The sequence below is a fragment of the Sminthopsis crassicaudata genome, chromosome 1 (genome assembly GCF_048593235.1).
Source record: "Sminthopsis crassicaudata isolate SCR6 chromosome 1, ASM4859323v1, whole genome shotgun sequence".
Taxonomy (NCBI): domain Eukaryota; kingdom Metazoa; phylum Chordata; class Mammalia; order Dasyuromorphia; family Dasyuridae; genus Sminthopsis; species Sminthopsis crassicaudata.
This window is the reverse complement of record NC_133617.1, coordinates 395,873,655-395,889,355: the sequence shown is the minus strand read 5'-3', so window position 1 is coordinate 395,889,355 and position 15,701 is coordinate 395,873,655. Positions and strand designations below refer to the sequence as shown.

At 45.6% G+C, this 15,701-nt stretch overlaps 1 protein-coding gene across 2 annotated transcripts in view; it reads right to left on the bottom strand.

The window, feature by feature from the left end:
* Positions 1 to 15,701, bottom strand: part of RHBDF1 (rhomboid 5 homolog 1) — a 46,934-nt gene that overhangs the window by 8,264 nt on the left and 22,969 nt on the right. Inside the window, exons 2-8 of one of the 2 annotated variants that reach the window (XM_074279846.1) lie at positions 7,444 to 7,616; positions 7,046 to 7,176; positions 5,500 to 5,607; positions 3,948 to 4,161; positions 1,458 to 1,664; positions 1,074 to 1,196; positions 654 to 814 (exon numbers count right to left, since the gene is read on the bottom strand). In XM_074279846.1, the coding sequence (XP_074135947.1) occupies positions 654 to 814; positions 1,074 to 1,196; positions 1,458 to 1,664; positions 3,948 to 4,161; positions 5,500 to 5,607; positions 7,046 to 7,176; positions 7,444 to 7,590 (1,091 nt within the window). In that variant the 5' untranslated portion in view covers positions 7,591 to 7,616. The remainder of the gene's footprint in view (positions 1 to 653; positions 815 to 1,073; positions 1,197 to 1,457; positions 1,665 to 3,947; positions 4,162 to 5,499; positions 5,608 to 7,045; positions 7,177 to 7,443; positions 7,617 to 15,701) is intronic. The other variant, XM_074279847.1, reaches the window with a different exon arrangement.

Genomic DNA, 15,701 nt, shown 5'->3' with positions numbered 1-15,701 from the left:
AGGAAATGGAAAACCAATCTGGTGTCTCTGCCAAGAAAACCCCAAATGAGGTCGTGAAAAATGGACACAACTGAAATGAGTAAACAACAAAAGCACCTACTGTGTGCCAGGCACTGTGAGGAGAGAGCTCACACATGACTCCCATAGCATCTCAAAGCTAAAAGGCTCTCAGAGGTCATGTGGTCCAAAAAGGCATCTCTTCTCTACCCTTTGATCCCTCCTACAGTGGTTATTTTGTCTCTACAGCAAGATTCCCAGTGCTAGAAAATTCATTATCACTGACTCTTCTCTCCTGGAATTTTTTAAGGTTTTTGGATAGCTCTTCTTATTCCTTTTATCAAGCAAAAATATGTCCCAGAAACATCTTCTTCATCTGCTTATTAAAGGAGAACAATGAGGTTGAGAGATGGAAATGGTTTCCTCAAGACCACACAGTTAAGAGACAGTGGGAGGGCTTAAACCCACAACTCTGGCCTCCAATCCGGATCTTTTTATACTGTGCCCTGCATGGTTCTCCATTGGAGGATAAGGGGCTCAGGGTCACCAAAGACTCTGGGGGTGAGCCCCACCTTTTGTCTAAGATTTGCCCCCACCCCAAACTCAGGAGCATCTGCCATCAAAACACCTGTCCTCCCGGCGAGGGAGCAACTCACAGCATCAAGTGGCTTCTTTCGAGCTCACTCTTGTCCAGGGCGCCCCCCGTGAGGTCCGCCTGCTCGGAGGGCTTCTCTTCCCACTCTTTGAGCGCAGCTTCGGAAGGCGACTCAAACACCTCATCCGGGTAAGTGGACAGCTCCTCGTGGAGGACTCCTTCCTGAGCAAATGGGGTAGTGGGGAGGACGCTCATCACAAGAGCAGAGAGGGAGGGGACGCAGGGGAACAGGCCTCTCGGGGCTGAACACCCGAGGGAGGAGAGAACGGCAGGGGATAAAACAAGGAGCTAACAGAAGAAAAGCCCCTCTGGGTGGGCTGGAGACACAGGGAGAAACAAACTGTGGCGGCCCAGGACAAGGAAAGCAGGTGCTGGAGAGATGGGCCGGGAGAGGCAGGAGGAAGCCAGGCTTCTCATTTACCCGAGCAAAGAAGGATGTGTCCAGTTCATCCGGAAAGTCCACGGTATCTTCTTCTAAGAAACTGGCAGGTGTGAAGCTTCGTCTCTGGGCCCTGCGCAAGGTGCTTTCCCTCATAGAGCGGCCCTATGGGGCGGGGGTGGAGGGGAAGACACAACAGTGAAGCTTTGTGGGCCCAGGTGAGAGCCCCAAAGGCTTCCTGAGAGACTTCACACATGGTGTCCATATGCACACACATACCTGCACATCCCCACCTGGGTGCATCCCCCTACATCGCTAGGCATGTGCAGGCCCACGTGTTCTTACAAGTGTACATACGCCCCAGATGATCTCCCCCAACCAGGGGCCCATCTCTACGCTTCCCAGTGGGGTCCAAGTCCTGCTTACTTTCACGAGAGCCGCTGCTGCCCGAAAGCTCATCTTGGCGACAGATTCCCTCTTCCGCCTCCTTGGCAGGCGATTGAAGCCGGAGCGGGAGCTAGTGAAGGAGCAAAGGGAGGTGGCCCCAGGGGTGATAGGTGTGTGGGGGATGCTGTAGCCATCTGTGTCATCTGCCACGCGGAATGCCCGGCCTCGGGCCAAGGGATCAATGATCTGCAACCAGAGACAGGGCCTCGTTGCGATGGGGAAAGGGGCAGCAAACTACCCCGTGCTGTTGGGACCCCACAGACATACCCTTCTGTCCTAGTCCCTGGGGACACATCTCCACACTGCCTCCAAGGCCTTCAAGTTTCCTCAAAGGGCTAATGGTTGTGAGGCATGGGGTCAGACCATGGCCTGCAGGGTCACAAAGGTCATTTTGTCCAACCTCCTGCCCCCAAACAAACCCCTCTACAACAACATTCAAACTCTGCTAAAAGATCTGTCACAAAAGGATCCATAGAACCCAAAAACATTGCATTTTCAGAAAATCAACTGTTAGTAAGTTATTTTGTTATACGGAACCAAAATCTCCCTCTTCCTTCCAATTCCACTCAGTGGCTATCCACCTCTTACTGGGCACCCTTAGGGTTTGTTGGCCTTCTGTTCTACATGGGGACATTCTCTGGTTTTACCTATGGATGCCCACCCTCACCCACTACTATGAGTTCTGTGGGGCGGAAGGGAGGGGAGAACCTCCCACCTCCTCTTACACACTGCCTGTGGGTAATTCTCTCTACTTACTTTTGGCTGACAGACCAACTTAGGACAGAAAGGGTTGCGCCAGATTCCAGCTCCATCCAAGCCATCCTAACTCATTTTTGGATTCATGAATGGGACATCAGTCCTTTGCATGAGTTAAAATAGTGTGTGTATGTATGCTTACATGCATGTATATGTGTGCATTGTGCACCTCTATACATATGTGCACCTGTGTGTTGTCTGTGCACGTAATGCAGTATTGCATATGCATGCATGTATGAATACCTACATCTCAATACATAGGTATAGACATGAAAACATAAGGCAGTCTCATTACTCTTGACAATGATTGCCAACATCATTAATCACTGTCTTGGCCCATTACCTGTTAGGATACTATAAAACAATTGTGTTTCATAATCTAATCTACTTTTCAGACAAATAAAATCCTAAATTCTCCACTCTCTCAGCTCCTTCCTCAAGGCTCAAGGAATAGGATTTGGTGAGGGCAAGAAAGAAAGAGAAGTTAGCTTTTAAAAAGTCTAAGTTCCAAGAAATAAGATCTCTTATCAGAAGCAGAGGATTTAACGTCATAAAGAATCCCATAGATGGCATGATCCAATCTTAGTAGAAGGTCAGCTGCTCGTAGCCTCAGCATTTCACACAGAGCCTAGCAAGTAACAGGATTTAATGAGAGCAGACTGAATTGGACTGAACTTAATCTTATTTTACAGAAGTAGAAACCAAATCTCAGGGAGGTTATGTAACTTATTAAATGACATCTAAGTAACAGTTCTGGAGGCAGCTAGAGGGCTTGGAGGAGGATCTGAGTTCAAATAAGAACTCAGACACTTGCTGTAATCTGTGTGATCCTGGACAAGTCCTTAACCCTGTCTCCCTCTATTTCCTCTTCTGCAAAATTAGCTTTGCCAAGAAAACTCCACAGACAGGATGGACCAAACAAATAGAGCCAAACAACAACAAAATAGAATTTGAACCCAAACCTTACCAACTAGCTTTCCATCATATAATCTTGATTTTGAGGAAATAATGTGACTGGAATCAGCAACACCTGAGTTCAAATTCAGTCCCAATTGCTGGGTATGCAAGGTTTAAAGTCATTTAACCCTCTTTTTACCTCAGTTTCCCCACTGGTATAAATAAAACTCCCATAGTTAAGAGGATCAAATGCGACAACATTTGTAAAGTGTTTAACACAGTGCCGGGCATATAATATACACTTAAATGCTTGTCTCCCTCTTTCCTTTGTAAAGGAAAACTTTGGATACTGTTAAAAATTTGCTAGGGATTAAAGGACACACTGGTGAAGGGGAAATTCCCACAGTGAGTGAAAGATTGTGGTATTTTTAATATATGCCATTTTTTCTGGTTACAAAATGCTTAATATACTTATACTTGTATATTCTTTTTTTTCTTTTTTATCTTTATTAATATCCCTTGAAGTAAGCAAACTGTAAATACTAGAACTAGGGCCTGAATGACCACAGATTGAATATTCTCTACTGCTCCCCAAAATATTACTATTCCCATTTCATAGATGAGAAAATTAAGGCTCAGACAGGCCCTGGTGCGAGAGTGATTTGTTCCAGTTCCCACAGCTATTCAAAGCCATATCTAAGCCCACTGTAAGCTACAGCGTCTCAGGGGACTGGATGATTTCTAAGATATTCCTCCTGGACCAAACCCTGCCAGGCTCCAGGAGCTCGCTGCTGGGCCTGCCCTCCAGGCTCTCACCTTCTGCATGCCCAGCTGGCAGGGCCCCACATAGAGCGGGGGCGGAGTCTCTGTGCTGGTGAGAGAGATGTTGTCCTGGCTTGGCAGATCCATCTCCCGGATCACTTGGGGCTTCAGCTTCCCATACCGTTGGCTGCAATGACGGATGCTCTTGCGTTGCCATTTCTGGTTAGTGTCACTATCCTTGCTCACCCCAAACCAGTCAGCAGTGCCCCTAAGAGGTGGATGAGAGGGGAAACAAGTCTTAGACAGGAGTGAGAGAGGGGGTCTCAAAGGGAAGCGACACCCCTCATTCAGAATCTAGGGGCTTTACCTCTGGTGTCACATCCCGATGCATGAGTGTTTCCCCTTGTACGGAGGCCCCTCTCCTCTCTTACTCCCCAGCCCCCTGGTTTTTCACTGTATGTATCCAACATACCTCCTTCCCTCAGTGCTCAGTGTCTTGTCCAGATCTCACCTCCCTCCCCTAACAACTCCGTGGTTTCCCACTCCAACTCCAGCCCTTGTCCCCATTTTCACTATTTTCTCAACTGCATCTTTCTCTATATCAAGTAAGAATTATTTGATGTTCTTCCTCCCAGCTTTGCTCAGCCTGAGGAGGTCCAAAGTGTCCCCAGTCTGGCTCTCTATTTTCTCTCTCGTCCCCCTAACAACTAGCCCCAACCCGGCCTCCACCACAGTCCTAGGAGAGGGGAGGAGGCAGGAACTTTGCAGACTTTCCCCTTTCTCCCCATTACTCTTGGTCAGGGGACGAGGAAGGATGCTGCAATGAAGCTGGAGAGCTGTGAGCAGACACTTAGTGCCAGGTCTCACAGGCGCCCTGACTCATTGCCTGCCTTGGGCCAAACTGCTGGATGTTCCTAGAGTCTTCTCCCCTCCACCTCCGCCCCCACTGAATGTCCTGACACTAGGACGTCCCTCTCTCAAGACAAAAGGGTACTAAGCCTTCACATTTGCACAATAGGAATTAAAATTCTCTTGATAGCTTTCATTTAATTTGATCCTCTGAAGTGGGATGGTCAAGGACACAGATAGGAAAGGGGAACTCAGAGTTACAGAAAAAGCCAGGATCGGAGTGCAGGTCCCTTGATACTCAGGACAGGGAAGCCACTTTCTACTGGGCAACTGCCCATGTTATGGGAGCCCCAGCCTCAGACAGAGCATGAACGGGCCAAATTTCCAGGCTGAAGCAGTTCTGCTCAACACGGGATACCTGAAGATACTCACAAAGCCTTTAGAATGAAGAACAGCAGCAGGAAAGGGACGGGGCAGGGGACAAGGGACTTCAGACATTCACTGAGCAATACGCAAATGGCAGGAAAGCAGCATGCAAAGCAGTGGACATCCCCGGGCCTGGGGTCTCCCTGCACGTGCCCAGCAGGTTATGCTGGCCCCTACGGCAAGATGGCACACCCCACACATCCACACGCCCACACACGCCCACACGCCCACACACACACATGCAAGTACCAGGATGGCACAGAGTGAGTGCAAGGATCAAACCCACACACACACGCGCGCACATGCGCCCCCCAGCCCTCCCGCCAGGTACCTGAGCAGGGAGCGAGAGAGAGACTGGCGCTTTCGTAGGGGCCGGCGGGAGGCCTGGTGGCCAAGGATGGGCAGGGTGTGGATTCGCTCAAAGTGAACCTGTCGGCTGCTGCTTGGGAGGAGTGGGAGGGAGGGAGGAAGAGAAAGATGAGGAAAGGGACCACGCAGGTGAAAGAGAGAAGAAGGGGGAGAGGAAAAGAATAGAGGGTAGAAGGAAGATCAGAAGGAACCGGAGGGAAAACACAAAGTCCAGAGCTGAAAGAGCCGGGAAGAAGTCAGAAATCCAAGGATTTGGGGGAAGAAAGAGCAAGCAGAAAACAGAAGTAGAGACAAGAGAATTATCAGCAAGGAATGGGGAAGAACAGAAGAGAGGAACAGAGAGATGGCAGCAAACGGAACAGGCAGAAAAAGCTGGCAAAAAGGAGAGAGGGAAAGGCAGGTGGGGAATAGAAACTGGGGGGATCCCAGAGACACAGAGGGAAGAAGGGAGCAGACAGCCCTAAGGCTAAGGTATACAGAGCCCAAGTGATGTCCAAGGGGGGGAAAGGGTCTGGGCAGAATCAAATGGCCCTGTCTCTCTCAGGGTCTACTTAGGGCAAAGAGGAAACCCTGAAGAGCTTCCTGGGAATGTGGGTCTCTGTGATCTGGAGCCAACTGCAGCCAGTGAGGACACTTTGCAGGCTGACTATCGAATTACAAAACTCTCGGATCCAGATTCATGCAAGAACAAAACAAGACTGTCAACTGGGAACTGCTGCCAGATGGGAACAGTGGGTCAAAAAGGGTGGCTTCCTTTCCCTACCTTCCAGGGCAGGAGTCCTCAACTTTTTTGTGTTAAATAATTCTTTGGATAATTCAGGGGAGATCCCTTCTAAAAAGATGTCTGCTTGTTTTGAATAATGTTTTTACAGGCACAAATGAAAATATAGAAGATAACAGAGAAAACCAATTTTATTCAAATAGTTATCAAAATAAAAGTTCAGGTTTAAGGACCCCTTGGCACTCCCTTCAGGGAGCCTGACATACTCTCACAACCCCTCCCAACGCACAGATATAGAAAGAGTCTGACTCTGGGGCCCTGGTCTCCCTCTATATACATTCCCCTTTCTCCCCTCCCCCAGACAACACGGGAGGGCAGTGGGCTCTCACTGGCTGTCTCTCCCAGGGATGTCAATAGATGCTCTCTTCCTTTCTATTCTAATTCTCCTGCAGACTTTTTTTCTTGCTGGCACTGCCCATCCTCCCTCCACCCAACCCAGGCTTTCTGAATTCAGATGTGCATGGGGTCCACGACCAGGTCCCAGCTGGGATTCCAAGGAGATCAAAACTTGTAGGGAAGTTTCCCGTTCCTGGAAGGGACCCGAGAATTAACTTCCCTTCTCTGGGACAGAACCAGGTGATCTCCAAGGTCCCTCTCCAGCTCAGCAAAAGAAGCCGGTGCTTGGACTCCAAATTCAGTTCTTCCCAAAACAGCACTTCCTGGCCAGGAAGGTGGAATGCTGGATGCAGGAATCCAGGCCCAGGGCTCTGGGGCCAGGAGAGCTTACCTGCGGATGGTCTGGGTGATGGACGTCTGTCTCTGCAAAGCTGGCCGCCGAGTTGGCTCGTGGGGGGACGGCACTCGGGCACTCTCAGCCGGCATGCTGACGCTCCGAAGGAAGGCCTGGCGCTTCAGAGGCTGGGAAGAAGAGGAAGCAAGGAAGATGAAAGAGGACCCCCCTCTACCACCACCCAACTTGCTCCCCGGCCATTTCTAAGCCTCCTTTTGCCCATAACTCTTGGAAAGCTCAAAGAAGCCAAGGAGGTGAATGAGCTATATGCCCACCAGAGCAAAGCTGAGTGGCCCCTATTTGTTCCTGGGACTTAGAGGGGCTCTGCTGGCTGGCGGGCAGGTCCCGATCCGGGATAGAGCAGCCTCCTCCTCCCCCCCCCCATGAGGTCTTACCGGCACGAAGGGCTCCTCAGCCACCGAGGCCGGGGCCAGGGCCAGGGCCGGGCCAGGGGCTGCCGCAGGGGCTGGGATGTCCAGTTTGAGCCATGGCGGTTTCTTTCTCTGCAAGCTGCTGGAGCTGTCCCTCCGAGCCTCAGTCATTGTCCCAGCTCAGGCGGCAGGCGGGCCTGGACACAGAGAGCAATAATGGAGACAGAGACCAGGCTCCGGGGCATTTCTGGGGGAAATGTCCCATCCTGTGTCCGCAAGGACAAATCCCCCCCAGACTCTTCTGTTAGTGATGGGTGGGTTCCCCAAGGCAAGTCCCAGGTGTGCTCAGGAAAGCTCCTCCAGCTCTCTCTAGATCCCACAACTACCCCACCAAGGAGGCTGGGCCATGGGCTAGGAAAACAGAAAGGCCTGGAAGGAGCCAGCCCATTTCTCTGGCAAAATGCCCGGCCTCCCTCTGGCCCAGGGGCCACAGAAACTGCATATCCCCTCAGAGCCGTCAGGGGGAGCCAAATCCTAAGGAATGTCACAAAAATCAAGAACAGGGCAAAGAAAAAATCTCTCCAGGACCCAAAATTCCCAAAGTCGGTTCCCTATGGCTAGGGACAGGCACACACCACCTGGGGAGGATGTGCTTTTTTTTCTTCCTAGAGTCTTTTGTTTCACTGATATTGGTACTCCCTTCACTGGTATACATCACAACCTATCAAGATATAGGTTTTTTTAATAACAGCCCTTCATCTTTCAAAATACATACAAAGACAGTTCCAAATACTTAGAATAGAATGTTAAGCCTGGAAGAACCTTGGAAAACACATGCTGAAACATCAAAGCAAGATGCAAAGAACACAAAGTGGAGGGAAGGACCCTTAAAGACCATCTGGTCCCAGTCCTTTAAATTACACTTGGGGAAACTGAGGGGGCCACACTTTACCTGAGACAATGACAGAAACGGGACCAATCTTGTCCTGTAATTGTTCCACTGCATACATCTTGCTGCCTTAGAAAGCACAGACTCACTCAGCACACACTGGTTTTCCAACTTCTGGTGGAACTCTTTCTACTTAGATGCTTTAATACTTTAGACGCTTCTTTAAGCATCTATGACATCTCTTAGGGAAAAAACCTTCTGGCTCTCAGCCAAGCTCCTCATGTCTCCCCACTTTTGTTTCCCCCCTTTCACTGTCCAAACACATACTCCTAAGCCAAAGCAAGGCCCCTCCCTTTCTATTAGTTCTGAAGACTCAGCCAGGACAGGAAGGCTTCACAGTCTTGGAAGGAGAGGGGTTAGAAACACGAAGGGCTGAGCTCCCAGGACAAAGAGCCCTTTGACAATGTTGGAAGGAGGGTACTAAGCGGGAGGGGGGGGAGACAAGCTTGAAAGATGAATGTGGGGGATGCTCCACATGTGGGACCCTGACCCCACTGGGGATGAAGCCAAAAAATAAACCGAATTTTTTTTTTTTTTAGATCAAGGTTTTTATTAGATGTTACTATAATCTGCAGACTACATGGGATAAAAACTTTCAGACAGTAAATACTTTGCAGAACAAGAAGTCAAAACACCTTATGGGAAAAGGAAGAGGCAGACCCCTCCCCATTAGCCTCTCTGCCACTGGAATTGTCCTAGAAATGCTTCAGTGAGCCTGTGGATGATGGCTTTACATCCTGAAAGAGGCTGCTGCTTCTTTAGGAGAATATTATGATCCTTAAAATCTCCTCTTAAGAACAATTCCTATGTGTTCATTTTATTGTCATCACTGCTTATATGTTCCTGAATCACCAAATAATACTTATTTAAAACCAATGGATTCTTCCTATTTTTAAAAACTTGAATCTTAAAGCAGAAAGAAACCAAAAAGATCATCACCCTCATCCCTTATTCTTACAAATTTCTATTTAACTCAGGCCTCCTATTTTCATTCAAGGCTTCATTCTAATCTTCCACGATGCCCCTGCTTCTCTAGAAGTCCTGCCTCAAGAGTATATTAGAACTACAGACAGAGGCTAGAAGCCTACTGTATATAGGCAAGCAGGGCAGCCTTGGTTCTCATATCCCCAGATCCTGCAGCCCAGTGCGCATCCAGAGCAGGAAGCCACAGCTTCAGAATAGCTCTCCAGGCTGCCTGAGCTCCTACAAGAACCTGGTAAGGGCCACAGCCCAGGATTACGGAGGTTCCATATAGGTTTACATACTGGCAAAAGGATCCATACTCTTCAAAACTCAGTTCAAATTTCACCATCCTCTGAGAAGTCAACTAACGCTTTCAAATTCCAGCTGACACTTAATACATTTGTGTGCATGGGCACAGCACTTAACTCTAGCCTCAGTTTGCATAGCTGGAAAATTAGAATAATACTTAGATTATCTACCTCATAAAAGTGATATGAGCATCAAATGAGACAATAAAGTATTTTGCAACTATCAAAATCATGTATAAATGTCCCTTGTTATTACTATTACTCTATCCCCAATCACTTCCTTCTCCAAACTAATCCTGACTCTTGAATATCTACAAACAGGTTGCTTCTTCCAGTTCGGATATTCTCTGATATTCTGATCCAGTTTGAAGGGCCAGATCCCAACAGTAGATCCTCTATCTATTGTTTCATACAATTGTGAAATCTAACCCAATTCAATGACCAATCATGGTTCCAGAAACCTCAAGATGTAACATGTTACCCAGCTCCTGCTAGGGAGATGTCAGACTCATTCAGAGACTGAGATATATTTTTTAGATGTGGTCAATGCAGGAAATTATTTTGCCTGGTTTTCCCTATTTGTTATAAAGGTTTTGTTTTTCTTTTTTTTTTTTTCAATAGTTGGGGGAGGTAAGGTAGGAGGGAAAGAAGGTGTATTTTAATTAACAGAAAAAAACTAAATTTAAAACATTCATATTTGTTCAATGGTATCAAAAGCAAACCCCAAACTTCTCAGGGAAATCTGCAACTTCACCAAAACCATATTTCAGTATTCTCCAGTCAGAACAAGAGGAAATACGGGACCCCCCTCACAGAAAAGTAACCTCACTGCCCAGAAGGGCTAAGAGACCATCCTCTACCTCTCTGCTCCTGGAGCTTCACCCCAGGTCACCACAAAGCCAGAAAGCTTGGGTGGGGATGGGGGTGGAATAACTGAAAGGGGGAAAGAGAGAAAGATTTGGAGGGGAAAAGAAGAGATTCTGGACAGAATACTTTTTTTTTTTTTTTTTCCCTGAGGCTGGGGTTAAGTGACTTGCCCAGTGTCACACAACTAGGAAGTGTTAAGTGTCTGAGACCAGATTTGAACTCGGGTCCTCTTGACTTCAGGGCTGGTGCTCTATCCACTGCGCCACCTAGCTGCCCCTGGACAGAATATTTAATGGGATTGTAAACAAGCAAGGATTGCTTTAATTAACTCCTCATAGTGGCCCATACACTTTCCCTTTAAGGCTAGGGAAGAAAAGAAGGAAAAGGGGAAAAGAGAAAGAAAATTAGTAAAGGAAGAAAAGAAAGGGAAGGAAGGGAAGACAAGGGAAAGGCAAAGAGATGAAGTCGAGGAAGAAGAAAGTCTCCATAAAAAAGGTCATAGGTTTAAAAAAAAAAAAAAAAAAAAAAGGTTAGAGTGGTAGGAATTTTAGAATTCAAGTAGTATGATTAACTCATTTTCTAAATGGGAAAACTGGGCTACACCCCTGTCTCAACATTTTCTACCTAGCCTCCATGGAAAACAGGTAAAAGGGGAACGAACAAATGGACAACAGTGCTGGTCATCCCTTAAGACAACCCAATTGCTTGTATTCTAGGAAGTTGCTTTCCCTTGGGAACCAGACAATCCATCACTCAGAAGGTATTTCTCTGGTACCGGTGCTTCTGGATCTGATGTTGAATTCTAGGATCAGCCCTAAGTCACCCACCTTCACTAGATCTGTTTCTTCTGATAAAAAGGAGATTAGATCCTCTCTCCCCAGCTCCCATCCAGTTTTAAGGTTCCACCACCCATCCTATGTGAATCACGGCCTCAAGCTGTAACTAAGTCAACTTTCAGATCTCCCTCCCAAAAGAATCACTGATGAGGGATTCCCACTTTAGATTTCCTGGATCCATAAGGTTTTACCCACTAATGAGCAGGAAAAAATTCTAAACTAAGGGTGGGAAGAGCTGATTTACTGTGACCCTGTAACCCTCATCTCTGAATCTCTCAAAGCCCAATGAAGACAATGTGTTAGGTGATTTCTAACAATCTACAGATTTATTTTCTTGGCTAGAAGGGGAAAAAGGGAAGGCCTGGCATTCTCCTCCATCCATTCCTCTGGACCTCTGGCAAGCCAAGAATGAGACTGGCCCTCAGTGAGTAAGCAGGGTGTGTGGGGTCATTCGGGGAAAGTAGCTTGGATGACCAATTGCCCAGTCCTTCCCCGTTGGTCAGGCTGTCTGCCTCCAGGCCTGCTGAGGGATATATTTCTGCAAGATCCCTTCTTTTGTGTCTGGCCAGTGCAGTCTGTCCCCTTAGTTTCCCCTCCTCCCAACCCCCCCTTTTCCCTTGTGGGTTCTGGGAATGAAGGAATGCCCTGGACTCTACGCCCCTACCCCACCCCAGTATATTCTCAGTTCAGAGCAGAGCTGTAGTTGGGAGAGGAGGAAAGTATCCTCCTGGGGGGAGATTCTCCACACCCACACAGCCCACTGTGCCAGGGACCTTGGGAATCCAGGCACGCCCTGCCCCCAATGACAGAGATAGGGATGGGAAGAGAAATGGAAAAAAGAGAGGGGGAGGGAAGGGAAGAGAGGGACTGCATATGCAATCCTTCTGGTATAGGGAATTCCCACACTGGCGAATTCTCTGCCACTTACAGGGTGACAGCTGCCAAAACGACTAGAAGAGTTTGTCCAATACCAATCACATAGCTAATACACATCAGAAGCAGGGCCTGAACCAGTTCTTCCTGTCCCTAAGGCTGCTCTTTATCTGTTTCTCCAAGATGATTTTCTTTTATTTTCTTTCTTTTTTTTCTTTCATTTTTTTCTGAGACAATTGGGGTTTCCCCAGGGTCATACAATTAATAAATATTAAGTATCTGAGGGTGCATTTGAACTCAGGTCCCCCTAACTCCAGGACTGGTGCTCAATCCATCTAGTTGCCCCTTAAGGTGCCTTTCTTTTAAAAATGACATCATAACAAAAATAGCGGCTCATTAGAGTTTACAAAATGCCAGAATTGTCATCGGGATGTGACAGATATGGAAACTAAGGATCTGAGAGAGTAATAATAATAACAGTATTTACAGAGGGGCTAAAGATTGGCAAAGTCCTTTATATTTTAATCTCCTTTGAAGCCACACTAGTCCTGAGAAAATTGAGACCAAACAAAATTGTGACTTGTCTCAGTGGTCCACCAAGCTAGAAAGTATGTTGGAGGCAGGATTCAAATTCGGGCCTTCCTGACTCCAAGGAGGCAGGAAAGGAGATAAGTTCTTATTAAGTGCCTACTATGAACTATTCAGGTACTCTTCGAAGTGCTTTGCAAATACTACCTCATCTGCTCCTCATAACAACCTTGGGGGATGGTGGTGTCATTATTTTACATTTTACAGCAAATTGAGAAAACTGGAGCAGAGTTGGAATCTAAGACTACATTTGGACTCTGGTCTCCTGACTCAGCTTATTCTATGCATCACAAGGAATCAAAAAAAATATCACTAATAGAAAGTCTTTTGTAAAACTCAACTGTGATGTTATTACTTATAATGTAGCCAATCATGATGTCCTGAAGACCCAGGTTTTGACTGGAATAATACGTCCTTTCCCTAGAAGGAAGGTCGTATATGCGGCCCTGGCAAGAACATTGTAAATTGCAAAATTAAAAGTAATTTTAATTACTAGCTCAGCAGCACATGGCCTTCTGTTCCTCCTAAGTAGCTTTCTCATGAAAAATGCATTCGTGAAACAATTTGTGGGGTTTAAAGGGTCAACCTAGGACCAGGTTTCCACAATGGTCTGGTCACCATCTTGGGTCTCCCCAGCCCTACAGCAGTCTCTTACAAGTCCATCTGGTCTCCATCTTGACTAGCTATGGCCTAAACATCTACTGACTGAAGCAGGGAAATAGCTAGGGAGGCAAGGGAGAGATGGACAACACTGTACAAGCCTAAGAAACTGGCTATCTTCATAGGATCATTCATTCAGAACTGGAAAGGACCTTTAAAAAAGATAACTAGAAAGCAATGTGGAAGCACTTAGGCTTAGACCAAAAACCTACATCATATATCACAGTAAACTCAAAAAGGATACATGATTCAAACATTAAATACAATAAAATTTGAAAGAAAAACAATAGATCAAGTACCTTCTATAGCAATGACTAGGGGGAACACTCTCAAAAGACAGAAGCAAATACAAAACATAAAATAGGCAACCTTGATTACATGAAGTTGAAAAGCTTTTGTGATACATATTTTGCAATTCGGGAGAGAGAATAGGAAGAGGGAGAAAATTTATGAAAGTAAAATTAAGTTGGATTTTTTTTTAAAAAAGAAAAGTTTTGACAAATAAAAGTAGCACAAATAGGAGATGAAGTGGAAGTGGTCAATGAAGGGAAAATCTTTATATCAAAAATCTTGGGGCAGCTAGGTGGCGCAGTGGATAGAGCACCAGCCCTGAATTCAGGGCTTAACACTTCCTAGTTGTGTGACCCTGGGCAAGTCACTTAACTCCAATTGCCTCAGCAAAAAGAAAAGAAAGAAAGAAAGAAAGAAATCTTTATTAAAGTTCTAATCTTCAAGATTTGGAACTAACAAATACTTAAGACTGAAAATAGCCAAAAGGATATGAAAAATTCTTTTACAAATCATGATCTATTGACAGCTATAAAAAAAAACTCCTCTGAATCACTAAGAACCAAAGAAATACCCATCAAAGCAGTTCTGGGATATTAGAGAAAACTCAGCAAATTGGCAATGATATTAAAAGGTGATGATAGTCAATGAGGGAGGGGTTTGAAAAGATAAGATACTGTTGGAGCTTTAAATTGCTCCAAACATTCTGGAAAGCAACTTGGAATTTTGTTAAGAAAGTGGCTCATACCCTTAGCCATACCATTTTGACCTAGAGGTTCCACTGTGCCTTTGACAAAAAGGAAAATGCCATTTATACCAAAATACTCACAGCAGTACTACTTGCCAGATCAAATGAATGAAAACAAAGTTGATATCCATCTACTGGGGAACAGCTAAACAAATTCTGGTACACCAATGTAATGGAATATTATGCACTATAAGGAAAAATAAATATGATGAATATCAAGAAGGGCAAGAGAGCTGATATGAACTGATGCAAAGTGAAGATCCAGGAGAACAATATATACGACTATAACAATCTAAAAAAAAAAAATCTAAATTCTTTGCAAATTGTAATGGTCAACCTTGACCCCTCAAAAATGGGATGAGAATGTAAGCTCCTTCTCCTATAGGCCTATAGGCAGAGGTAAGACTATGAATAGAGAACTCTATGTGCCACTGTCAGACTTGGCTGACGTGATGCTTAATTATGCTTTCTTTTTGTTTTGTCCTCTCCCCCTCTTCCCCCTCCAGGATATCTCAATGAGAGAGAAAGGAAAGAAAGTTATATTGGGGAATAAAGAAATATTATGAACAATAAGGTTAATAAAACAAATTTAAGAAAAAAAATCATCTAATTCAACTCCCTTATTTTATTGAGAAGGAAGGCTCAGAAAGTTGAAATGATTTGGCCAAACATCCATGATTTAAATCCAAGTTCTCTGACTCTAAAACTAATGTGACCTTTCCTGGCAGATAGATCTAGTCATCCAATCACAGAATCAAAGAACTACTGAGTAGGGGATTCATCCACTTCAACACCTTCACAGAATGATGAAAAGTCACTCCTATTCTACAGATTTAAAAAAAAAAAACAAAAAAACAAAAAAAAAACAGAAACCTTGAATTTTACTGCTATGTGACTGATAACTAAAACTAAGAGAGGTGGCATTACTTAACCACCTGGGTTCATAAAATCACTAAATGGACCAGCTCAGAAACCCAAGCATACCCTGACTAAAAATGACCCAACCTACTTTTTTCCCACTTCGACAAAAAGAATAATTCTAACAGAGAAGTTAAGTATCTCATTTAAGGAAGCGATAGTTAAGTATCTAATTTAAAGTGAACACAGGTCTTCCTGGCTCCCTTCTAGTATGGTAATTTTATATCATTTATATCAGACTGCTATTTCAAGTTATCAACCTATTCATGAGTGGGAGACTCAGA